The 21,463-nt window shown below is 39.2% G+C and overlaps 1 protein-coding gene across 3 annotated transcripts in view; it reads right to left on the bottom strand.

Annotated features, from left to right (window-relative positions):
• The window catches only part of UBTD2 (ubiquitin domain containing 2), a 72,053-nt gene extending 55,916 nt beyond the window's left edge, over positions 1-16,137 (bottom strand). Inside the window, exon 1 of one of the 3 annotated variants that reach the window (XM_074212411.1) lies at positions 15,983-16,137. In XM_074212411.1, coding sequence (XP_074068512.1) covers positions 15,983-16,052 — 70 coding nt within the window. In that variant the 5' untranslated portion in view covers positions 16,053-16,137. Of the gene's footprint in view, positions 1-14,109; positions 14,160-15,759; positions 15,861-15,982 lie in introns of those variants that run through there. The other 2 variants (XM_074212410.1, XM_074212414.1) reach the window with 2 other exon arrangements.
• Between the last annotated feature and the right edge of the window lie 5,326 nt (positions 16,138-21,463).

Here is a 21,463-nt window from a genome sequence, read left to right as displayed (position 1 = left end):
CAAGCATCATTTGTAATGGGCATAAGTGAGAACAATAAGTTCAGAAGTGAAACAAGGATGTCCCATTACCAATATATTATTTAATACTCTATTAGAAATGCTAGCAATGAGAGAAAAAGAAATTGAAGGAATCAGAATGGGCAATGAGGTTATGAAATTATCTCTTTTTGGAGAAGATAAGACTTGGAAAATCCTAAAGATTCAACTAAAAAAGTTAAAATGCCTGAGAGTATATACTTGCCAAGACAAGCCCAGAAATTACATGAATATAATCATAAAACACTTTATATAATACATATTTAAATAACTGGGAAAATATTAACTATTCAAGTGTGGGCAGAGCCAATATAATAAAAATAGCAATTTATTTGATTTATTCCATGTTACTTCAATTAAGTTACCAAAAAATTTATTTTAATGAGTTAGAAGGGGGGGGGGGAGTCAGGATGGAAGAGAAAAGGCAAGGACTTGTCTGAGTTCTCTAAAACCCCTCAGAACAACTTTAAATAATGTGACAAAACAAATTCTGGAGTAACAGAACACACAAAAGGACAGTGAAACAATTTTCCAACTCAAGACAACTCAGAAGGGTCAACAAGAAAGGTCTGTTGCACCTGAATGAGAATAGAGCATTCCAGCAGTGGGACTTGGAGGCAACTGAATCAATGAATGCAGTAGCTCTCAGCCCAGGACTTTTAAAGGAAGTCAGACAACTAGCAAGAAAACGATTACAGGGGCCCCTATGCAGGCACTTTGGGGCAGGACTCTATTGCAATCCTCATACCTGGATCTGGGTCACAATCCTGGATTTCACACCAGAGTGTGGGATCACAGAGGAGTTGGAACCCTGGTCCCAGTTCCAGGGTGGAAAAAGAGTGCTTGCAGTAGATCACCAATGATAATGTGGGTCAGGAGAGTAGTAAACACACCTCTACCTGGATCATACCACCTTGGAATAATCAAAATTTATAGATTCCCCAAAATACCTCTGAAAACAGATGCACAAAAACCCTGAAGCTTGGAACTATGCTTGCTCTACTCTGGAAGAAGAGCCTCACTTTGGCACAGAATTAAAAGTCAAAAAACAGACTAGAAAAATGAGCAAAGAGCAGGAAAAAAATTCTGGCTATAGAAAGATAGAATGGTGAAAAGGATGATCAAAAACAAACTCAGAAAAAAGACAACAAAGTCAAAACTGCTACATAAAAAGCCTCAAAGAAAAATATAAATTGGCCATAAAGGAGCTCAAAAAGGTTTCTAAAAATGAAATGGAAAGAGAAATGAGAGCGATGCAAGAAAACCATGAGAAAGAGTCATCATCTTGGTAAAGGAGGAACAAAAAAATACTGGAAAAAAAATCAAAAAACAAGATTAGGCCAAAATGTTAAAACAGACTCAAAAATTCAATGAAAAGAAAAATACCTTGAAAAGTAGAATTGAGGGGCAGTTAGGTGGCGCAGTGGATAGAGCACCAGCCCTGGAGTCAGGAGTACCTGAGTTCAAATCCGGCCTCAGACACTTAATAATTACCTAGCTATGTGGCCTGGGGCAAGCCACTTAACCCCACTGCCTTGCAACCCCCCCCTCCAAAAAAAACAAAAACAAAAACAAAAACAAAAATGAAAAGTAGAATTGGCTAAATGGAAAAGAGGTACAAAAATTCAGTGAAGAAAATTCCTTAAAAATTAGACTAGGAAAGTATAAGCTAATGACTTAGTAAGATATCAAGAAAAAATAAAACAAAATCAAAAGAAGGAAAAAATAGAAGAAAACATGAAATATTTCAATGGAAAAACAACTGAGCTGGAAAATAGAATCAGATGATTTAATTTAAGAATTACTGAACTACCTGAAAATCATGAGTAAAAAAAAAAAAGAAACCTTGACATAACACATTTTAGGAAATTATCAAGGAAAACTTCCCTGATATTCTAGAACTAGAGGGTAAAACAGAAATGGAAAGAATTCACCAACCACCTGCTGAAAGATCTCAAAATGAAAACTCTCAGGAATATTATAGCTAACTTTCAGAACTCCCACATCAAGGAGTCAAAAAAGCAAGGAGCCAAAAAGAAACAATTCAAATATCATGAAGTCATAGGCAGGATAACTCAAAATTTAGTATATAACGTAAGAAGTAGCAGATTTAGAACAAGAGGCAGGCTCAAATCCTAGTTCTGACATAGTTTATGGCCAAGCCACAACCCTATGAGCCTCAGTTTCATCATTTTTAAAACGAGTAATAGTTGAACAGGGCTAAAAGGAAGAAACTATTTTTAAAGTACTAAAGTACTATATAAAAGTGAGTTATTATCACACAAGTAGGCATAAGTAGGTGAAGAAAACTAACTTTTCATCACTGGGTTTATTTAGGTTATTACTCTTCACTCACAGAGTACTATGATTCTAACAAACTCTAACCTGGATTATGGCTACTGAACTTTTTTTTCTGCAGTATTAGAAAAATTTCCCTTACCTCTGTAATGAAGACAAGGATTTTGGTGCCACTGATAAGAAAAAAAGTAAATTCCCTTTGCAATTTCTCTCTTCCAGCAACACAATTTCTTATGGGAAATAATGGAAAGGATGTTGGGAAATGGTAACAGAAACAGAAGCAAATTTAAGCTCAGAAGTAATATTACTCTCTTAGCAGTTCCTATGCTGAGAGGAACATAAAATATCAATGGGCATGAATATGAAATAGAATGGAGAAGCAAATAGGCTGCAAGCATATACAATATGTGACAATTTAGGATTGGAGAACTTTCAGAATTAATCATTTAAAATATACTAAGTTCCTACTATATATATATATATGTATATATACATACATACATATATATATATATATATATATATATATATATACTAAACACTATGTAAGCTAATAAGATCATAGAGGCAAATAAAATAATCTGTGACCTCAAAGACTTTAAATCTGATGAGGGAAGATGATGAACAAATAAATGAGTACAGTCTACACAAAATTAATACAAGATAAAGGGAATAGAAAGTACTAACATCTTGGGCAATAAGGAAAGGTCTCATGTAGGACATGGATCTTGAACTGAAGTCAAACAAAAACTAAGGACTACAAAAGGTGGCAGCAAGGAAGAGTATGCTTGAAACTGAGGACAATCAGGGCAAAGGGCAAAGAAGTGAGAAATGAGAGGGTAGTCTGGTCAAACCACACAGTGCATAAACTGGAGTCACTGTACAGAGTAAAGTTAGGCTGTGATACACTTTAAATGCCAGAGGATTCTTTATTTGAATGTGGAGGTAAAAAGGGAGATGTTAGAGATTAATTAGTAGGGAAGAAACATGTTCAGATTCTGCTTTAGAAATACAACTTTGGAGTCTATTTAGAGAAACTTAGAGAGTCAACTAAAATATTAACTGAAACAACTTAAAACAACAAAGTAACAAGAAATAAAATAAGCTCATATAAATAACCAGCTTTTCTGTATGCTGCCAACAAAATCGAACTGGGAGAGAAATTTCATTCTAAATAAAAAGTAGAAAATATCTGGGATTATATCTACCAAGACCCACATAGAAAAACTGACTCTATAAAATATTATTTATAGAAATAAAGACAAAAATTAAAGATATTATTTGTTCATGAGACATGCTAATAAAATAAGAAAAATTACAATATTTCCTAAATTAACTCAAGAAGTATTTTTTGCCATACCAACCTACTACAGAATTTCTTTACAGAGTTAGGAAAAAAAATTCATTTGGATGATCAAATGATGAAGAAAATCAAAGAAAATAATTGAGTGAAAATGAAGTAGGTCTAGCAATATCAGATATCTGGCATATGTATATAATGCATTAGCACACTTGGCTGATGTCAATTCCCCATATGCAAAAGGCAGGAGAACCACTTCAACCGAAGAAACATCCCTTATAATAAATAACTTAAGCATATTCTTTTTTGAAAGGTGCTATCAAAGCTTTTCATTTACAGAGCTTATAAATTAGAAGAGCTTAAGAATAAAAACAAAAAAGAGTTGTTATCTAGGCAAAAAGAAACAATAAGGATTGGAATAAGGATATCAAAAGTCAAGGGTAACAAATTCCTGTGATTTTAACTAATATTTCCATTTTTCTTCAATCCTCCCCCCCCAGTCTGACTCCTGTATAGTAGTAGTTTTTGCCCAATATAAACCATTAAAATAATTAGCATCATGGTTCATAAGTGAATTACAATTAGAGCTTTAAAATATCATTAGAAAATGTGGTCCCCTTTATGTCTGTCACAAACTATAACAAAACAAAAAGGATTTTTCTCTATGAACTCTCTTTAACTTTCTTTCTCCATAGTTGCTCTAATTAACCCAAGGAAGTTAGATGAAAATTGACAAGTGAATCAGGAGAGATGTTCAATTTTCTTTCTTATATATTTTCTCTGTCAAGGAAAATGACTTGCACTTGAAATGACAGAAAAGAATGGCCACTTAGGAATTGATATTCAGGGTAAGTTAAGAGCTAAGTAGGAGCCCTAGATGAATTCAAGTCACCTGGTCTAGGCAAATTACACCCTAAAGTCCAGAAAGAACCATCAAATGTCATATCTGAAGTCATGGGCAGTAATATTTGAAAGATCACAAAAAAAAACCCCCAACAGTAAAGCTTCACCACGGGATGTGAAGACAGACAAATATTGTCCAGATATATTAAAAAAGGAAGAAAAGAATCTTCAAATTATAGATCAATGAGATTGGATTGAATTCTTGTAACAATTTTAGAATGGTTTTTTTGGAAAGTTTTTTAAAAAAAATCCACCTTTTCTATTCCCATCCTAAAATGGATCATTAAAGAGATAATTACTGAACAACTAGAAAAGGAAATGGTGAATATAAAGAACCATCATGGCTTCATGAAGAACAAGTTATGCCTAATCTGATTTTATTTTTTAAATTACTTTATCAGCTTTTAAATCAGTTTTATCAAGGTGTCCTATGGATGGCAATGCCTGTTTCATTTTTGTCTTTGTATCACCAGAACCTAGCACACATTAATCGTTAAATGGTTAAATGTCGACTTGGCAGGAAGTATTCTGTGGAATGTCCCAAGGACCTGTGCCTGACCCTGTACCATTGAAAAGTGAATAAAAGCATATATGGCATTCTCATTAGATGTGTAGTCAACTCAAAAGACAAATGGAATAGTGTTGTGATGAAAGGATAGAACTAGATGACAGAAACCCAACATCCAAAAATATTTTTCAGTCTAGTCTTGGGCTGAAAAGAAAAGAATTAAATTAAGGATAGAGGTAAACTCTTAAACTTGAATTAAAAAAAAAACAATCCTACTATAAAAGTACAGGATGGTGGGGCAGCTAGGTGGTGCAGTGGATAGAGCACTGGCCTTGTAGTCAGGAGTACCTGGGTTCAAATCCAGCCTCAGACACTTAATAATTACCTAGCTGTGTGGCCTTGGGCAAGCCCTTAACCCCATTGCCTTGCAAAAATCAAAAAACAAAAACTCACTTAAAAGTACAGGATGGGGATGCAAAGTGCCTGAAAAAAGTATTCAATATAAGTCAAGTCTGCAGTGTGATGAGGTAGATAAAAATGTAGGTGTGTTCTTGGGTTGCTTTGAAGAGCTGTGTTATCCAAGAATAAGATAATGATAGTTTCTTTATCCTCAGCTATGGTCCAACCACATCTACAACACACCTGTTCTCAGTTCTGAGCATGCGTTTAAGATGGCCAATGATAAACTGATGATTGGAATAGGGGCAATTAAATAGCAGTGAGTTAGGTCTGGAGAAAGAAAGACCTGAATTTAAACCTCATCTCAGACACTTACTGTATGATTCTAAACCAAATCACTTAATCTGTTTGTCTGAGTTTCTGTATATGCAAAGCAGGGATAATAACAACACCTACTTCCCAGGGTTGTTGTAAAGATCAAATGAGACAATAAGTGCAAGCACTTAGCATAGTGTCAGGCACAGTAAAGGACTATATGCTAGCTGTTATTCTTTTTCTTCTTATTCCTTTTCTTCTTATTCTTTTTATTATTATTATTATTACAATTGCCTAAGGAAGGCAACCATGAGGGTGACGTCCATGTCATAGGAAAATAGTCTTGAGAAGACTCAAAGGGACATGATAGTTATGCTAAAGTATTTGAAAGGATCAACAAGTGGAAAACAAATCTGTCTTCCAGTTAGCTCCAGAGTAATGAACAAGAAAGGAGGGTGTAAGGAGCAAATTTAAGTTAGATATTAGTCAAAAATAAAAGGATTGCTTCAGGAGGTGATTGGTTCTTTCATTTGATGTCTTCAAACAGAAGCTAAATGATCAATAAACAGTTGTTATAGAGGAAATTTCCTAAGTTTATGAGTTGAATTAGAGGGATGCCTAAGTATTTTAAATTTTTAAAATTCTGTGAGAAAATTTCAGCCTCTCTAATAGAAAACTAAGGCACCCTAGGTGAGGGTACAGGCCCTACAGCAATTCAACAGATTTGCTAGGAATTTTAACAATACCAACTCAAAAATCTCTTCTCCAAACAGTATGCATTCTGCATCAAGGGCTCTTTCTCTCATGGTCTAGTAACTTTTATACCAGAACTTGTCTGGGTTATTTCACTTTTCTCATTGCAGTCAAACTCATTTCTTTTACAAAGTATCAATGTCACAAACCTTCCATCAATTCCAAATAATTGCCTCAATTTTCCTTAAATTCTCTCCCTCCTATCTCTCCTATCAAAGTAGAAAAGTTATCAAGAATGGTCATCACAGGTTTCCTAGGCAAAGTAGCATAGGCATACATTCACATCTCTTTCATGGAAGAAGTCTTCCATAATCCTAACCCACTCAAAACACAAATCCTTTTATACTTCTTTTGTATTCTCAAAATACCTAGTATGTCAGAGAATTTATATGCATGTCTTGTTTGTTTTGTTTTTTTTACTTAAACAGGTATAAAACTATTACCAGCCTTACATTCTCCTAGCAGGTGTGATCAACTCTAGATTCAGAAGCTGACAAAAAATATCATTTCATTGGTCATCAGAACTTTCCCCCATGGAGTATACAGGGAAAATAAAAGGTAAAGTAATTCAAAAAGCAATCTGCTTTTCTATTTTCAATGGTTTAAAATTTCATAGAGGAAGTGATTACAACTATTAGCTAAAAGAACTGGGATTTACATAAGTGGATTCCAGTTATCCATCTATCTTTGTCTACCAATAGTACAATCTGGTTGTTGAACATATAGGCAAGGGCAACAAAAATGAGCATACCCTTTGATCCAACAATACCACTACTGGGTCTATACCCTGAAGAGATGATGAAAAAGGGTAAAAACATCACTTGGTACAAAAATATTCATAGCAGCCCTGTTTGTGATGGCAAAGAATTGGAAATCAAGTAAATATAATTCAATTGGGGAATGGCTTAGCAAACTGTGATATATATATATATATATATATATATATATATATATATATATATATATATATATATATGTCATGGAACACTATTGTTCTATTAGAAACCAGGAGGGATGGGAATTCAGGGAAGCCTGGAGGGATTTGCATGAACTGATGCTGAATGAGATGAGCAGAACCAGAAAAACACTGTACACCCTAAGAGCAACATAGGGGTGATGTTCAACCTTGAAGGACTTGCTCATTCCATCAGTGCAACAGCCAAGGACAATTTGGGGCTGTCTGTAATGGAGAATACCATCTGTATCCAGATAAAGAGCCATGGAGTTTGGACAAATTTCAAGGACTATTCCCTTTAATTTAGGGGAAAAAACCCCAGATATCTTATTGTCTGATCTTGTTATGTCTTATACTTTTTTGTTTCTTCCTTAAGGATGTGATTGCTCTCTCATCACATTCAATTTGTATCAATGTACAACATGGAAACAAAATAAAGACCGACAGACTGCTTTTTGTGTGTGGGGGGGGAGTAAGATTGGGAGAAAAATTGTAAAACTCAAAACTCAAATAAAAAAATTTTTAAAAAAGAACATATAGGGAATGAAATTCACATTCTTTTCTAATTAAACAGAATAAATTGCTTTTCATTATTAGCAAGTACATGTAAATATGAAAAACATAACAATATTACCATTACTTTCTTCAGTACTGATATATGAAAGTTCCATTAACAACTTTTATTAAAATATAGATTTAAAAATGACTAACAGATAATATCTAAAAGTCACAAATTAAGCAAATAACGTACCTAGAGGACAACAGAATCTTAAATGCTCTCTTCAAACAAAATGACTCTAAAATATACCTAAAAAATATACTGAATCCTTTGATATAAGAGAGAATTTTACAGGATGACCTGATTAATATCATGCTCCATAAATAGAAGTACATATAGATGGTGAGATGGTCAAAGATGTTTGCCATTGTCATGGAGGGAATTCAAAGTAAAATCCAAATAGAAAAAAAATTCTTTATAGATGGTGAGGTTATCTAGATGCTGAGGTTACTAGATGCTGCATGTCCATGGCAATGAGCCCCCCAACTTAGATTCTGCATAGTTACTAAATGAGAAATATAATAAGTCAAAAAGGGTTGGCACAATTATTCAGACAAGAAATTAAATGAATATCTATTTGTGCAGTTTGACAGTCAATCGACATAGTAAATATACATATCTTTAGGTTTTTTAGGTTGTTGGGTTTTTTTTGCAAGGTAATGGGGTTAAGTGGCTTTCCCAAGGCCACACCACTAAGTAATTAGTAAGTGTCTGGGGCCAGATTTGAACTCAGGTACTCCTGACTCCAGGGCCGGCGCTCTATTCCCTGTTGCCACCTAGCCACCCCATGAATATACTTTATCTTAACTAGACACTGAATATGGACAATGGGCCCATATTGAAGAGCAGAAAAAGAATATATTTTGCATTGTCTTCAGCATAGAGTTTTTAAGACCATAACTCAGGCCCTCCAGAAACAAAAATCCATCTTTGCAATAACAATATTCTTTCCCACATGCTGTACATCTATAAGTTATAGAATGCCAGTTTCTGAAGAATTAAAAGTCACAGACCATCCAAAGGACAACAAACAGATGAATGGCAGTTTTGAGAAAGCTGTAACATATCACTGATGAAGAATTACTATTTCATCAATCAAGAAGTTTTCTATTTCTAATATTATTCAATATTTGCCACCTAAAATGAGATTCTTTTGTAGAAGTATGCCACAATTCTTACCAGCAAAATCAAGAGATCTATCAGAAGTTGAATGGGGCAGCCAGAATTCAGTAGTTACTTTGGTAGTTTCTAGAAAACGTGGTCAAGAATCACATAAGATGAGAAGACAGATGGTTTATGATCTGAACTAATGAAAAAATTACTCACATACTATTCTAATTTTAAGAAGCCTATAGGGGTGGCTAGGTGGCACAGTGGATAGAGTACCGGCCCTGGAGTCAGGAGTACCTGAGTTCAAATCCGACCTCAGACACTTAATAATTACCTAGCTGTGTGGTCTTAGGCAAGCCACTTAACCCCACTGCCTTCCAAAAACCTTAAAAAAAAAAAGAAGAAAGCCTATGAATTTATCAATATTTGATGGCAATGAAAAATACCTAAACTACAATTCCCCTAGACCAATGAAAACATTAAAATATTAGTGGGGAACCATTAAACACAAATGAAATACTCAAAAGTATAGTAAAACTGTTCAAAGAACAGCAACTAATGAATAAGCATTTGTTAAGTATCTACCATGTCTTCAACACTGCGAAAATTCTGAGAAACCCCTACTCTCAAAGAGCTTACATTTGAAATAATCCATATGCAAAGATATACAGAATATAAAGAGAATAAATACAAGATAATGTGAATACAAAGTAAAAAGGAAGACGGGTACTAGCATTTGGAGCTATCAGGAAAAATTTCCTATGGAAAGTAGTACTTAAAGAGAGGGACATTTTAAAGCAGAGGTGTGTAGGGAATGTCACAGGTATTGAGGACATCCAGTGTAAAAAGAAAGAGATGTAGATGGGTGCTCCATATGAAAACAAAGAGAAAGTTAAGCTTGGATGGATCAAAGTATGTAGGCAAAGTAGTAATATACAATGAGCCCAAATCAGGTTGTTAAAGAGCTTTAAGATATAAACTAAAGAGTTTATATTTTATATCAGACAAACTTAGGGAAACACTAGAATTTACTGAGAAGAAAAGTGACATGGTCAGCCATACTTAAGAAAAATTATTTGAGCATCTGTATGGTGGATAGATTCAAGAGGGAGGAGGTCAAGACTTGAGGCAGAAAAACCAATGAGAAAACTGATATACCCTCAAATCAGATTCATATTCATCTTGTAATACTTGCCACAATTCTTAAACTTTTAAGTAATACATATATATATATATATATGTATATATATATATATATATATGTACGCATTTTTAAAAAAGTAATGTGAAGGCCATCAGGTGGTGGAGTGGAGGGAGAGTACAGGGTCTGAGTCAGGAAGATTAATCTTCCTGAATTCAAATCTGACCTCAGACACTAACTATGGGACCCTGGGCATTTAACCCAGTTTGCCTCAGTTTTCTTATCTGTAAAATGAACTGGAAGATATGGCAAACCACTCTAGTATCTTTGCCAAGAAAATCCCAAAAGAATTACAAAGAATTGGACATTACTGAAACACAAGGCAACAGGATGTGAGAAATATAATTTTGGATTTCAAAGTTTTATAATTATGAAATAAACACCTAATTTGGTTTTACTATGAAGTTAATTCTGATTTTTAAAAAAAGCAATTTTGCTTAAATCAATATTTATTATAAGGTTTGTCTTATTTATTTTAATTTGTTTTGCAAGGCAATGAGTTGAATGACTTACCCAAAGTCACACAGCTAGGTAATTAAGTATCTGAGGCAGGTCCTCCTGACTCCAGGGCCAGTGCTCTATCCACTGTCCAACCTGGCTGCCCCTGTTTTGTTTTGTTTTCCAAAGAGAAAATAACTTTTGCTATATGACATTTTTTAAAAAAAATAAATCTAAGTGAAAGATGTGTCTAAACTAAAGTGAAAATATGAGTAAAGAGAAGAGAAATAGCAATATTTGGCAACTAATTGAATATGCAGAGTAAGGAATCAAAGAGAAGGTTGAGGTTAAGATCCTGGGAGAGACTGGAAGAATGTTTGGAATAGACCTGTTTGGATGAAAAGAAACAGGTCCTTATTAAGCAGTTACAATTCACCAGATACTATACTAATCACTTTATAATTATCTTATTTGATCCTCACAACAACTCTGGGATATAGATGCTTTTATTATTCCCACTCTACAATTGAAGACCCTGAAGTTAATTGACTTGCCCATAATTATAGAGCTTGTAATAAGTGTATAAGGTTGAATTAGAATTCAGACCTTCCTGACTCAAGGTCCATCATTCAATTCTCTGTGCTACCTAATTGGCTAGGAGGAAAGAAGACTTTTGTTTTAGACATACTGAGTCTGAGATGTCTTTGGGACATACAGTTTGAAATGTCTACTTGCCAACTGATGATATAGGACTGGGGTTGGATATAAATTGATTTGTGAATAATCTACAGAGAGATGTGAATAAACTTAAGGGAGCTTATCAGGTAACTGAGAGAATAAAAAGGGGGGGGGAGAAGGGACAGGACATAGTCTTAGGGAATACCATAGTTAAGGGGTATGATATGGATGATGATCCAGTAAACCAGAGGTCAGATAAATAGGAAGAGAACCAGGAAAGAATACTGTCAAATCAACTGGACTTGGAGGAAAGGCAGGAATTTGTCCAAGCTCTCCCCCAAACCCCTTCAAATACTTTTAAATGACTCTAAACAAATTTTAGAGCAACAGAACCCACAAAAAGATGGAGTGAAATAATTTTTTCAGTCCAAGACAACTTAGGTCAGAAGGAAAGTTTATTGCACCAGAGTGAGAGAGGACAAATCCAAGACAAGGCTGCAGCCATCAAGGAGTTGTACATCACTAATTAGCAGAAGACAGCTTAAACTTATCAGTACAGCCTCCCTGACCTGCCTCTCTGTAACCTTTTGACAGGGAGAATACAGAATCTGAAATTTATCATTCTCTCCTTGACATTCTCTTTTCTTTTTCAAGGAAAATTCAAAACAGGGTCATGAAGAATCAGATATCCACAACTAAAATGACTGAACAACAATTTATCTTATATTGTTTGTTCACATTATGAGTTCCTTATGGGCAGAGACTGACTTTTGCCTCTTTTTGTATTCCCAACTCTTAGCACAAGCCTGGATCAAAGCAAGAACTTAATAAATTCTATTGACTGAAATTTTTCTTAATAAGACATTTTCCGATACTATATAAAGCAGCTCTTAGATTTACCCCCCCACACATGCCTGAATTTGTCCAGTCCCTCTTAAAAAAAAAAAGATAGAGGGGGTGGTTAGGTGGCAGTGGATAGAGCACCGGCCCTGGAGTTCAAATCCAGCCTCAGACACTTAATAATTACCTAGCTGTGTGGCCTTGGGCAAGCCACTTAATGCCGTTGCCTTGCAAAAACTTAAGAAAAAAAAATTTTCTAAAAGATAGTCTTTTTTTTTTTACCAGTGCTGGCTGATATTTAAGAAGTATTAAGTAAAACAGCCTGTGGGGAATACTGTGAATATACATTTTTGCAGCCTGAAATCAATGTCATTAACACCAAATAGAAATATCACACATTGATTTTGGCTGACTAAAGAAGAACTATTAAACTTGAACATAGAATAGACACAAATCATCAAAACCCAAAGATAATTGACCCATTAAAGGTTTTCTTCAAAGTAGTCATATTATTATCTTATTCTTGTTCTTCAAGGCAAGCTTTCTATTAGGGAAGAAGTAAAGGCAATACTCCCAAGGCAACTATATGTAGATTTCTGGAGTGATTACCTGTCCCTTTTTTTTTTTTTGGTAGGTTTTTGAAAGGCAAACAGGGTTAAGTGGCTTGCCCAAGGCCACACAGCTAGGTAATTCTTTTAGTGTCTGAGACTGGATTTGAACCCAGGTACTCCTGACACCAGGGCCTGGGCCAGGGCTGGTGCTTTATCCACTGTGCCACCTAGCTGCCCCTACCTGTCCCTCTTTACTATTATTTGAATTCTTTTGAAGAAGGCAATCCTCAAGACATGAATACCATTTCTCTAGCTTCATTAACAGCTAAAAAAAACCAAAAACCAAAAAAAAAATCACAAAAATATCTAACTAATCTTGAGCTAATTTATTTTTTCTAGCCTCATATGACCTTTTATTTACTTATCTGCACTCACACCCAGAATGTAATCTCCTTGAAGGGAAGGATCACTTTTTTCATTTTTGTTTGTATATCTCCATTACCATCAACAAGCATTTATTAAGAACTTAATATGTGTTCAGCACTATGCCAAGCACTATAGATACAAAGAAAGTCATAAAAAACTTAAAACATATAAAACAGGTCATACACACACACACACACACATATGGAAAATAATCTGAGAGAGAAGGTATTAGATGTGGAGCCAAATCAGGAAAAGGCTCTTGAAGAAGGTGGGCATTTTTGAGTTGTGTCTTGAAGGAAGACAAGAGGAGGAAGACAAACATTCTAGACATGGAAAAAGGTACAAAGTCAGGAAGTGAAGTGTCATGTGTAAAGAATAGCAATAAGGCTAGTGATGCTAGATTGTAGAGTATATGAAAGAGAGTTAAGACTGGAAAGTCAGGAAGTAGTCAGTTTATGAAGGGCTTTAAAAGCCAAACACTGAGCTTTTATATCAGATCTTGGAAGTAATAGGGAGTCAGTAGAGTTTACAGAAGTAGAATGGGGAGTGACAAAGTCAGAGCAAGGCTTTAGGAAGATTACTTTGGCAGTTGAATGGAGGATGGACTGGAGTAGAGAGAGCTAGATTAATAAACAGGCTCCTGTAGAGTTGTAGTAGTAGAAAGGGAGAGCAAGTGAGTGCTCCAGGTTAAACTATTAAGGCCAAGGGTAACACAAAGCCTTATAGATAACAGGAATTACATAAGCATTAATTAGGTGGCAGAGTGGATAGAGTGCTGAGTCTGGAATCAGGAAGATTCATCTTTATGATGAAGTTCAAATCCAGCCTCAAACACTTACTAGCTGTGTAATCCTGGTCATTTAACTGCCTGGTTTCCTCATCTGTAAAACTGAGGAGAAGAAGAAGAAAATGACAAACCATTCTAGTATATGTGCCCCACCCCCCAAAAAACACAAATGGGGTCCCAAAGAGATGGGAATGACTGAACAACAACAAATGTTCATTAAACCAAGAAATAAGTTTGTGTCAGTATCTGTGAATAAAAGATGGTCAGGAAAGTATACTAAAATTTGATAATGTACTTAGCTTGAGCCAGTCCAGTCTTGATCACTACAAAATATCATTGCTTCCTTTCATGTTTCTAGTACCATTTATATTGTGTATCTAGTTGTTTCTTTACCACCAAATAATAACTGTCATAAGAAACTACTGGCTGAGTCTTTTTAGCAACTAATTCTCTAAAGTTTTCTCCACTGAGCTCTCAAAATATCTGCCCATGACTTAATTACACCCCTGTACCCATAAGTTTTAATAAAGTGACAAGGTTAAAGATCATGGAATTCAGCAAACCAAATAACTGTAAAATATAAATGCTTGCCTGGCTCAAAGAGTGATGCTAAAGGACGACTAGGAAGTCTAGATTTATTTTTTAAAAATCTCCCTTTATCTAAAAATTCAGTTCAGCACCCATCTTTTCAAGCATACTCCACAGTTCTAGACAGTCACCATTAGAACAAACCAAGACAAACACCAAAACTGTAGTTCATAAAACTACTCGGTTAATTTTTGCAAACTGAGAACTATGCTAAGGGGATGAACGGAAGAGTGACCTATCACAAGAAGCTCTGCACATACTAGGTGTTTAATAAATATTAATTAAACCAAAAAAACCTGGATTTACTACCAAAGCGGGTCGGTTAACTTTTTTGCAATTTTCGATCATAGACAAGGAGCACAAGATGGTTAATTGCCTTAGGTCCTGGGTGGGCGATCCTGCCCAATCAATCAATAAGCATTGAATGAGCCCCCTCCTATGCCCAACATCCTCTGAAACCCAGCTGCACATCGCCTTCGGTGGATACTCTCTTGAAAAGCTACTTATCCTAATAAAGGAAAAAACTGTATTCTCATAATACAATCACTCTAATTGGCAAACAAGTATTGAACAACTCAATAAGCGATCGTACTTTGTGCTAAGAATAGTAAACAACAAATACAACCACAAGCTTTAAATGAGTCGGTGAAGGCTGCTGCTGCCCGCAGCAGCTAGGTGCTAAAGCTGCAAAGTTGAAAAGGAGCGTGTGTGCTCGGCGCGGCGGGAGGCCCGGCTGCTCCTCTCGATCCGGTCAGAAGGAAGGAAACAAAGTTTCCAGAGACGCCCCCCCCCCCCCCCGCAGCCCCTTTAAAAGGCTGGAGCCTGAGGCCGAGCTCCAGCGGGGCGCGGGGCCCGGGCCCGGGCCCGGCCCGCACCGGGGCCGCACCGCGCCCGCAGCAGCTGTCAGCAGAAACTCCCGAAAGCTGAGCCGCCGACCCCGCGGGGCACGGCCGGGCGGGGGCCCCGGCCCCGGCCCCCCACCCACTTTCTCCGCCCGCGCGCCTGAAGTGGGCTGGGGAGTACAGAGCGCGCCGCCCCGGCCAGGAGGGCCCCGGGCGCCCGAGACCGGAGACGCCCCCCGGGCCGGCAGGGCCACGCCGGGGGCCGAACCCACCCGTGCCGAAGGGTCCCGGTCCCGCGGTCCGCGGCGGAGGGAGCCGGAGGGGCGCCCGGCCCAGCCCGGCCCCGTCCATGTGGGCAGAAGCCGGGGATGACGTGGGGGACGAGGTGACAAAGGGGGCTTCGGGCGGGCCGAGGGAGGGGGCGGGGGTCCGGCGCCCGCGGGGCCCGCCCGGGGAACAATGGGGGGACGAGGCCGCCCCCTGCCGCTCGCCTACCTCCGGCGCCCTCCGAGTTCTCGTTGAGGCTGCCCGAAGAGTCGTGCTGGGCGCCCACACACCCGCCCATGGGGGCGGCCGCGTCCGCCCGCCCCGCCGCCGCCTCGGTGCCCGCCGCCGCTGCAGCCGCCGAGGCCCGGGCAGGCGCGCTGGTGCTCGGCCTCCTCCGCCCCCCGCCCGCCCCGCGCCGCGCCGCGCCCGGCTGCGCTCCACCCACCGCCTGGGCTCGGCCCCCGGCCCGCCTCAGCCGCCCCCCAGCCCCCACCCCCCGGCTCCAGCCCCCGCCGGGCCCGCGCCCCGGCCCATGCCTGGCCGGAGCCCGAGCCCCCGCCCCCGCCGCCGCCGCCCTCACGCGCGGTCAGGCCGGCCCGCGGCGGCCCCGCGGCCCCGGCCCCATCGGCCCCGCCTAGCCCGGCCCGCCCGCGCGCCCGTCCGCCCGTCCGGCCGGCCGTCCGTCAGCCGCGGCCCCCGCCCGCCCCGCCCCGCCCTGCACCTGCCCCGCCCCGCCCCGGCCCCGCCCCGGGCCCGCGGCCGCGCCGGAGGAGCGGGGCGTGGCCGCGGGAGGCCGGCGCTGCGATTGGCAGGCCCGGAAGGGGAGGGGGCCCGGCCCAAAGAGCCCCGGAGAAGTGGGGAAGGGGTCGGTTGGCCAGAAGAGTCCCCCAGGCCCCGCCCCGGGGAGTCCTCGCGGCCCCTCCGCGCTGCGCCCCTCCCCCTTCCGGGATGGAGGGGGTCCTGGCGAACAAAGCGCCGGCGGAGCGCGCGGAAGCGGGGGCACCGCCGCCTCCGAGGAGCGGGGGGCCGAGCCCGGCTGCCCCTGCTCCACTTCTTGAACCCAGGGCATAAGCCGAGCTGGAGCGGGGCGCGGGTCTCTGCAGCTTCTGCGCTTCCCAGCGGGCAAGGGGAGAGGAGATTAAGGAATGTTTGCGGCTCGCCCCGCCTTGTACATGGTTTTCGTGAAACCCTTTTTTTGCAGCCAGATTTCTTCCTCTGAGTCCACTTTCTTGTCCAACGAAAGGGCTGGTTGAGCAAACTCGATAGTCTGCCATCCAAATGTAGACACGCTGGACAATAGGCATTCTTCATCCACTTGGTTTTCATGTGTGGATAGACAGGCAGATCTGTTTGTTCCTTTTTTTAAAAAGAGAATTAGGTTTTCATTTGCATCAGTAACTGAGATTTAAGGAAAACTAATGCCTGCAATGTAAAAATCAATACTATATTGATGGGGGCGGCTAGGTTGGCATAGTGGATAAAGCACCGGCCCTGGAGTCAGGAGTACCTGAGTTCAAATTCGGCCTCAGACACTTAATAATTACCTATGTAGCCTTGGGCAAGCCACTTAACTATGTTTGCCTTGCAAAAACCTAAAAAAAAAATACTATATTGATGCCATATGCTTGCAAATTATGTAACAATACCATCTCTAAGGAATAAAAAACAACATGATGGGTTGTAGTTTATTGTAAACAAATAAATTTTAAGATAAAAAACAACTTAGGAGATAGCAAAGAGCCCGGGAGACGAGTTGGGACAATTATGTGGTAAGAGTGAAAGTTATTAAGTTGGACTGTTTTCAAGAGACCCAAGATATTAGGTATACTCTTGTAAATGACTGTCAGAGGCTCTTGACTTATCTTTTTCTTGACTCTCTTTTGTTGTTGTTTAGAGATTTTCAGTAGTGTCCAACTCTTCGTGACCCTATTTCGGGTTTTCTTAACAGAGACTGGTGTGTCTTCTCCATTTCCTTCTCCAGCTCATTTTATAAATGAAGAGACTAAGGCAAATAGCGCCCAGGATCAGAAAGCTGGTGTCTGAGTTTTGAACTCAGTAGTATGTCTTCCTGACAGTAGCCCAGGCACTCCACTATACCACCTAGCTCTTTAATCATTGCAGAAAATTTTTGTTCTATAGTAAGAAGCTCTGGACTCAGATTGGATTCTGGTATTTATGCTCTCTGCGAACTTGGATATGTTACAACCTTCCTGGTTTCAACCTTTCCTGGTCCTTTGTTTCCTCTTATACAAAAAGAGAAGGTCAGACTAAACAACCTCCTGATTCTCTTCCATCTCCATGGTCTGTATTCTGATCCATACCAAAAGATTGGAGAGAGAAAACCCATATAAGGAAACTCTCTCACAGTAAAGTAACTCCTTTTTCAAATGCTAAATTTTTCTGTATTTAAAGAAGTTTGATTTTTCACAAATCTGACTCGTACTTAAAATTCACTTAGAACTGAATAAGAGGGGCAGCTAGGTGGCATAGCGGATAAAGCACTGGCCCTGGAGTCTGGAGTACCTGGGTTCAAATCCGGTCTAAGATACTTAGTAATGACCTAGCTGTGTGGCCTTGGGCAAGCCACTTAACCCCATTGCTTAGCAAAACCCTAAAAAAAAAAAGTGAATAAGAGAAAGAAATAAGCATCTATATTGAAATATATTATATATATGCATAATCTCCCTTACAACCATATAGCCAATCAAGTAACAAATCCTGTCTCTTTATGTCTTTGACATTTGTCTCCCAAACATCTCCCTCTCTCCACTGATATAGCCTCCATCCTAGCTCAGTCCATATCACAGACCCTTATCACTTCTCACTTAAACTATTCCAAAAACATCCCATTTGACTATTCCACTTTGAGTTTCTATCTGTTCCAATTCATGTTCCATCTAGCTGCCAAGATGTTTTTCTTGTAACTTGGATTTCCTCGCCCCTCTCTCTCCATACCCCTCAAAAAAAATACAGTGCTTCCCTCTATTACACTAGATTTAAATATAAGATCCTTTTTTTTGACATTTTACATTCTGTCTTTCCTACCTCTTCATTCTTTTTTACATATTATTGTCTTCCATGTATTCTGTGTTCCTTCATTTTACTCCATCTCCATTTCCTTAATTCTCTGTCATTCCTAGGGTGCTCTCTCTCTCTCTCTCTCTCTCTCTCTCTCTCTCTCTCTCTCTCTCTCTCTCTCTCTCTCTGTACCTCTATCTCTTGGAATCCCTGGTTTCCATCAAGAACCAGTTCAAATGCTACCTTCTCCAAGAGATATTTTCTGATCTCCTCTGCATTCCCCAGCTGTCAAGGACCTCCTAATGCAAGGTTAACTTGTGTCTGCTTTAAGTATATCATACATATACTTTATATGTTTATCTAACCTTGAGAAATAACCCTGGGTCCAAGGAGCTGAAGCACTACATCTACTCTATCTCCCTAAGGTTCCAGTCTGCTCTTGATCCATTTTCACACACTTTTTAATTTGTTTCCCTTCCCCACACCAGAACCCCAGAGATAAGTGAACCTTTTGTTCTTGCTTTGAGGTCTCCCTTAAGCAAAAGTGTAAAAAAATATGCTTAATATGCTAAGTAAGGTATGGGACAAGTATTTTTTCCTACATATATAAGAATTATTGTAAACAGATAAAAACAGCATAAAAAATATCCAAGACATGCTAGGAAGAGTTGATATTTGAAAGATATGTTGAACAGTTCAAATACATCACAAGTAACCACACATTGTCAAGAAATCTAGAAAAAAGATGTCCTGGACACAGGATTCTCACAGTACACATCACAGAATGACTTAAAGGATGCAATAACTTAATGTCTCATTACTGATCCAATATGCTGGGGAACTAATGCTTAAACCTTATATAAATATGATGCAGTTTGCAAGGATTGTTGATTAGACATTTTCCATTTATCTTTAGTTCTGTGTGTTCTTCCATGAAGTCCCTATTTTCTGTCAAGCCAAGCAAGAGGCTTAGGGTCCTCTTGTTAGTGATTGTTATTGACATTGCAGAAGCTTCCCTTGCTTCAGTTCCACTCATTTAACTCAGGAACCCTGGATTTCTTTTTCTTTTTTCTTTTTTTTACAAGGCAATGGGGTTAAGTGACTTGCCCAAGGTCACACAGCTAGGTATCATATTTCCCCATGTATTATATATAACACACCCTTTTCCCAAAAAATTTGGGGTCTAAAAACTGGGAGCATCTTATATGATAGTTGATTTTTTAAACTACTTTCCTGCTTTTTCCATGCTTGTTTTTGTGCTCATTGTGGTAGACTTTTTTCCTTGTATTTTCTGCTTTTTGGAGTTTATTGTCTTTGTGTTCATTGCTTTGCATTTATTAGCAGTATATTAGGATTTGTTTTGCCATATTCTGCCCAGAAATGGCTCAGAAAAGATTTCGTACAGTGCTGAATTCAAGTTTAAAGTGATCCAGTATGCAAAAATGAATGGAAATTGTGCTGCTCAAAGTAACTTTGGCCCTCCTCCAACTGAGAAAACAATCCAAGACTGGCTACTGGAAGAAAAATCCTACTGAAAACTCCATGGCAGAAGAAGACCATGAGAGGCAAGTCAGCAAAATATCCTGATTTAGAGAGGGAATTGAAGAGATGAATTGAAGAGCAAAGGGCAATTGGAATTCCTGTGTCCACAAAGATGGTTCAGCAGGAGGCAAGAATTGCTGATGAAAAAGAAGTGACTGATTACAAAGGAAGACGCAATTGGTGCTTCAGGTTCATGAAATGGAATGGATTAAACATGCATCCACTCACCAGACTTGCCCAGGGAGAGCTTGTAGTCAGCCACAGACCAGAACACAGACAGGAGAGCAGTCAGAGCCTCTCCTAAGAGAGTGATTCATCATGAAACTCAGATAAAGATGAGTCAACGGATGGAAGTTTTGACAGTGATGAAGAGTTGTATGAATTTTATGATGAATAAAACTTGAGTTCAATAACTTTACGTAATACATTTTTTTTTCAAATTTTGGGCTCCAAAATTAAGGTGCATCTTATACATGGGGAAATATGGTAAGTATTAAGTGTCTGAAGCTGAATTTGAACACAGATCCTCTTGACTCCATGGCCAGTGCTCTATCCACTGAACCACTAAGCTGCCTCAGAACCCTGGACTTCTTAAACTATTAAGATCACCTCCATGCCTGGCCATGAATTCCTCAAGAGAAATATTTGGTCACCTACTCGGAAGAGGTAATATTAAGTGGGGAAAAAACATCCAGGGCCCAGGTAAAAGCCCATTTATTTGAGTCCATGATCTAGGACCAGAGATTGGAAGAAAGAGCATCACTCTATCCCTACACAAGGAGTTTATTGGCAAAGAACACTACTCCCCACACAGGAAGATCAAAGTAAGACAGGTGAGCCACAATGTATCTCACATTTGTAAAGGTTCATTTGTAAAGGTCTGCTCCTCCAGCTCAGCAACCATTGAAGGGATCACTGTCATTTCAAAGAGCCTTTATCCTTAAGCACTGGGACAAATTCTGTCAGATATCCCCAAATGCTACAGCACCTGTAGCAGGCTAGAATAAAGAAGGGCAATAGAGGATATTCCATGAAATTGCTCTCTTTCTATGTGTGTGTTGCCATTCCTATTACCATATATGATCCTTGAAGGCATTTTTCTTTATATTCGTAGTCAAAGATGATACATAATAAGAGACTAATAATTGC

Source organism: Macrotis lagotis, chromosome 1 (assembly GCF_037893015.1).
Source record: "Macrotis lagotis isolate mMagLag1 chromosome 1, bilby.v1.9.chrom.fasta, whole genome shotgun sequence".
NCBI classification, from domain to species: Eukaryota; Metazoa; Chordata; class Mammalia; order Peramelemorphia; family Peramelidae; genus Macrotis; species Macrotis lagotis.
The sequence above is the reverse complement of the archived record's forward strand: the minus strand, read 5'-3'. Positions and strand labels throughout refer to the sequence as shown.